At 59.3% G+C, this 5,199-nt stretch overlaps 1 protein-coding gene across 1 annotated transcript in view; it reads left to right on the top strand.

Moving 5' to 3' along the window:
* Nucleotides 1-5,199, top strand: part of SFSWAP (splicing factor SWAP) — a gene marked incomplete at its 5' end in the record, with an annotated part of 66,700 nt that overhangs the window by 18,533 nt on the left and 42,968 nt on the right. Inside the window, 1 exon segment of the mRNA XM_014587407.1 lies at nucleotides 5,000-5,196. Coding sequence (XP_014442893.1) covers nucleotides 5,000-5,196 — 197 coding nt within the window.

The raw sequence follows: 5,199 nt of genomic DNA, 5'->3' as shown, positions 1-5,199 counted from the left end.
GTGTGTATATGTGTGTATATGTGTGTGTATATGTGTGTGTATATATGTGTGTATATGTGTGTATATATGTGTGTGTGTATATATGTGTGTATATATATATGTGTGTATGTGTGTGTATATAGGTGTGTGTGTATGTGTGTGTGTATATATATGTATGTGTGTGTATGTGTGTGTGTATATGTGTGTGTGTGTGTGTGTGTGTATATATGTATATATATATATATAAAGTGACATAAAAGTAACTATTTAAAAACACAAGAAGTGCTGTGCTGTGCTGCGAGGGTCTGTGAGCACTGTCTGGGCCCGCCCCGCAGCTGCCCTTCCCTGCTGGGCGTTCCCGGAGCGTCTCCACGAGCTGTTGGTTAGCACCAGGGCGACGGGTCGCGGGTTCTCACACACTTGAACAGCACATGCCTCTGGCCTTTGTGTCGAAAGGACACCTCATCTGGGTATAAAACCCAGGGGTACGGATTGCCCCTCCCCGGCCTCGTAGAACTCAGCCTGTCCTGTCCACCCCAGGGAGCCCGAGCTCTGGGCCCTGACCCTGGCTGCGGGGCGGCCTGCCGGCTGTCGCGGCCCACTGCTCCTTTGCTCTCCTGAGAGGCAGCTCAGACAGCAAGGGATGGGCGGGGGCCGAGATGCCAGCCAAGTCTTGCGCGGGCAGCATCACTCCCAGTCCTCCAGCCTCACCTTCCGGACTCTGCCTGCTTGCAGCGCACCTCTGGCCTGGCTCTGGAGAGTTACTCCTTGGCCCTCACCTTTGAATGAGTCACCCTTTTCCCATTTTCCCAGAACACACTGACACACCCCAATGACCCCGGGGCCAGCAGTGGACTGCGAGTGTCGCAGAGGCCTGTGGAGTTACAGTAGGGCACATATGTGGCCTGGTGGGCTGTGCCCTCCTGGCCTGCGCTCTGGAGTGCTCACACATGACTCGGTCTCCACACTCACCCCCACCATAAGCAGCTTGTGACTGGGTTTCAGGACCCTGCAGTTACAGAGCCAGCAGGTCAGGGAGGTGCCTCTGCACACCCTGTCTGTTCCGGCGTTGGCTCCTCCGCTGCAGACGCCATCTTCACCTGGATGTCCCTCTCCCAGTCTGGCCTCCTCCTGGCACTCGGTCTCTATGTTTCTCTTCGGCATTCAGCGTGCTCGGGTCCATCTCCTGTGTCGGTGTCTTACTGGTTTTTGGTTTTTGTTGAGCCATGTCTGTTTCATTCCTTGCCGTTTAAGGGCTCAGTGGTGATGTGTTTGGTCCTCGGTTTGCTTCCTGAGCTTCACAGCAGGGTTATAAGCTTCAGCCATAAAGGTCCCCGTGACACCCTTACCGGCTCTGCGGCCACTCCACCCAGCAGTACGGCTGGCCCAGTCACGTAGCAGCTCTGTGTTCCGTGTTAGCTTTACATTTACATGGGGAGATGCCCCTCTGGCCAGCCCCATAGCCCACGTGACCAACCGAGGTCCACATCTGATCCCCCGGCTTTAAAACACCCTAGTGCACATCCACACATCCCCCGAACCCGGACAAGGCGGAGAAATGCAGGGGAGAGGAGTGCGGCGCCACCGCTCCACTGGGGAGGGTCTCGTTCTCTCCCTCCTCTTTCTCTCTGTCTCTGGTGAGCTCGTGCCTTCCGGCAGCAAACGCGAGTGAAACAGAAGGTTTAGAAATCATCCCCGTGTCGTAAAAGCCGTTCTGTACTTGGGCTGTTCTGGGGCTGGGAGGCTCATTGCTGGCCCTGCGTGGCAGTCTCCCTTCTGGTTGCGGCTGCTTTACCTGTCTGCTTTATTAGATTCCTGTCTTCCCACATAGGTCTGCTGCCCAGAAAGCCCGTTCTCCCTGGGCCGCGTCTCCCAGGGCGCGCTCTTTGCTGTATGTATGCATCTTCACTATGGGTCTCTCTGGCTCCTTCCCTGCTCCTCGCTCCCACTCCCACAGCAGGCCGGGCGCTTGAGGCAGGCATGGCTCCTTAAGGCGGGTCCCACTCACACTGGCTCACCCACCGAGCTGAGCGCTGTTGTCTTCCACCCACGCCCTAGAGCAGGCATCCTCCCAGTAGGGACCCACGGCGAGTTCCCAGGTACACTGCCCCCTCCTGGCAGCAGTCCCCCCCCACTGTCAGACCCACTGTGGACCCATGGGGAGCTCCCAGGTACACTGCCCCCTCCTGGTGGCGGTCCCCCCACACTGTCAGACCACCATGGGTCTGCGGGGCTCGGGTGTCGCTGTACCTGCTCCTCCCTCTACCCAGAGCTCTGTTGGGGCCGTTCTTTGTTAACAGGTCTCGAAACTCAATACAGTATTAAAAATTCAAAACTTTTACCTGAGGGTCACCGATGCAGTTTTTAGGTTATGTTTAGAGGCACTTTCCTAAGGGAACATTTTCTTTGCCAGAGAGACCTTTGCTATGTTTATTTAATTTGCCATAGGGCATGTGTGCTCACTGGAGGAGAGAGAAAGCAAGAAAGCGCCCCCCCAGGGGGATGGCCACACCCATTCCCCTCTCCTCCATCCTCGGCTCAAGATTTTGGGTACACACACCAGGCTTGGTGTTTCTTCCCAGGCCACTGGATCCTGGACTTGAACTGTGTAGTCAGCCATGTGGGGTCCCACCTTAACCACCATGCCACCAGTCACGGGCACTCCTCCTGTGTCGCGTGTTCGTACCTGGAAACAGCCCGTCTTTGTTTTGGGGAGCCCAGCTGTACTCTGTATCTTACCTGGCGTTTTCAGATGGTCCCAGTGGGAGCTTCTGGGTCCCATTAGTCTGCTGTCTTGCCAGCATTGCTGGGTTTAACAGCCTTGATTTAATATGGCGAAGGCTAGGGAGCTGGTGGCCTTGACAGTCTGCGTCCGAGTGCCTTCCAGGGCTTACGCTCAGTGCTGAAAGCAGCTGTCCAGTCCTGGTAGAGGCTGCGTGATACACGCTGTCAGGGGAGACTTACACCCTTGTTTCTGTGAATTAACGTGACTGTCTTGTGGCTGCAGTTTGAAGTATACTTGGACTTGCGATTAGTCAGGAGACTGGCAGGACAGAACAGGGGTTTCTGTCTTTCTGTCCTTCCTGCTGAGGCTGGGACCCAGTCGCGGGGTCCCCTCCAGGGTTTGCCCCGCCCTGCCTCCCTGGAGCAGGGCAGGGCACGGAGGGCACCCTTGGGAGGGCACCCGTGCAGGGAGAGGTGGGTCTAGGAGTCCAGCTGTTCCCGGCTGTCAGGGAGGGAGCTCCATTCCTCCAGGGTGGGGTGTACCTTCCAGAGGCACATGCTGGCACAGGAGTGGCTGGCCATTGGGTAGGAGCAGCCTGTTTGATGGGATGTGCCTCCCTGGAGCAGGGCAGGGCACGGAGGGCACCCTTGGGAGGGCACCCGTGCAGGGAGAGGTGGGTCTAGGAGTCCAGCTGTTCCCGGCTGTCAGGGAGGGAGCTCCATTCCTCCAGGGTGGGGTGTACCTTCCAGAGGCACATGCTGGCACAGGAGTGGCTGGCCATTGGGTAGGAGCAGCCTGTTTGATGGGATGTCCGTCTGTCTGTGCCGCAGTCCTCTGGGCTCGCCTCTGGGGTCACAGAGGGCATGGTGCGATCTCACTGGAGCCCCGACACGGCACCTGCCTGGCCCCAGCCCTAGACTTCTTCAGCACGGACAGTCTCCCCTCGGCCTCCGTTCAGGAACACCGTCTGAGCCTGCCGGCAGGACAGCAATGTAAGGGTGTATCTTGGCCACAGTCTCCCTGGAAGGGTCGAGAACGCCACCGTCCTGTGTGCCGTCCAGCTGGAGGGCGGCAGTCCAGGGGTCGGTGTGAGTCACAGAAAGGAGTAGTTAGAGGGCGGGTGCTCCCTAGAGGGCACGAGAGCAGAGGTTACCATGAGGCCTCCCTGCCTCGTTGGCCCGTTTCTCCACACTGTCCCGTCCCAGCACACACACGCCCGGCCCATTTGTCAAGCTGCTGAGGCCGGGCTTTGCACCGTGCTCATCCGCATGGGGTCCGGCTGCCTGTGCACAGCACCCGACTCTGCCGGGCTGGCCATGCTGGTGGGGACTCCAGGTGCCCATGCCCTGTGCTCCCGGGTGGGGACTCCAGGTGCCCATGCCCTGTGCTCCCGGGTGGGGACTCCAGGTGCCCATGCCCTGTGCTCCCCGGTGGGGACTCCAGGTGCCCGTGCCCTGCTGCTCCCGGCTGGCGTGCAGCCTGGTCGGGGACTCCTGGTGGGGACTCCAGGTGCCCGTGTCCCGTGCTGCACCTGGGTGGCATACAGCCTGGTGGGCACATGACCATCCCTGTGTTTTTAGCGTCTGCCCAGTGTGCTCTTAAATGTTAGGAATTAGTTGAAAATCAAAATAAAATCCCTCAGCTAGAGATCTCTCTGCCATCCCCAGTGAAGACGGGATGTGGGATAGACCCACAGACTTCAGTCCTCAGGATGACTACCTGCAGGGCCGGCCTCTGGCATGGTGGCTAAGGCAGCCCGGTCCCACATGGCTGCGTGTTTCAAGTCCTGGACCCGGCGGCTAAGAAAACACAACAGGCCTGTCTGCATATTTGGAACCCGAGGGGAGGAGGAGGAGGGGTCGTGGCAAGAGCACGCCCATGGAGTGCTTTCTCACGTCCCTCGCCGCCCCGTGAGTGCGTGCCGCTTCTGCTGATGAGACAAAAAGATACGCCAGGAAACGCCGGCCTGCTCCCTTGCCCATGGCCATCGACAGCAGAGAGGCCCGGGGCAGCTCAGTGTTGAGCGGGCTAGAGAGGGCGGGCCGTAGGAGGGGCCTGCTGTGCTGCGCTGTGAGTCGGAGAGCGTGTGCACAGGCGGCTTCTTACAGGTCCCCGTGCCGTCCCTGTCCCTTTGCCTTCCTGACTTGCTGTGCCACATGCGTGAGTGCTGTTCCCGTGTCTGAATAGGTGCTGGCAGTTGGCCGGGTGGGCAGTGGCGTGGCATTAGCGGGTGCCTTACCACAGCGCGGGCTGCCAGCCCCCCACCTCACTCTGGGATGGCGTGTCTCCCCGCAGCGACCGTAGCGGCCATGTATTACAGCTACTACGTGCTACCTGACGGCACCTACTGTCTGGCCCCGCCCCCTCCGGGCATCGACGTGGCCACTTACTACAGCACCCTTCCTGCTGGCGTGACCGTGTCCAGCACCCCTGGAGTCGTGACGACCACTGCCCCACCACCGCCCGGGACCACGCCCCCGCCTCCCCCAAGCCCA

This window comes from Tupaia chinensis, unplaced genomic scaffold (assembly GCF_000334495.1).
Source record: "Tupaia chinensis unplaced genomic scaffold, TupChi_1.0 Scaffold000211_1, whole genome shotgun sequence".
Classification (NCBI taxonomy): domain Eukaryota; kingdom Metazoa; phylum Chordata; class Mammalia; order Scandentia; family Tupaiidae; genus Tupaia; species Tupaia belangeri.
Note: the sequence above shows the minus strand (reverse complement) of the source record. Positions and strands in the feature narration are given on the sequence as shown.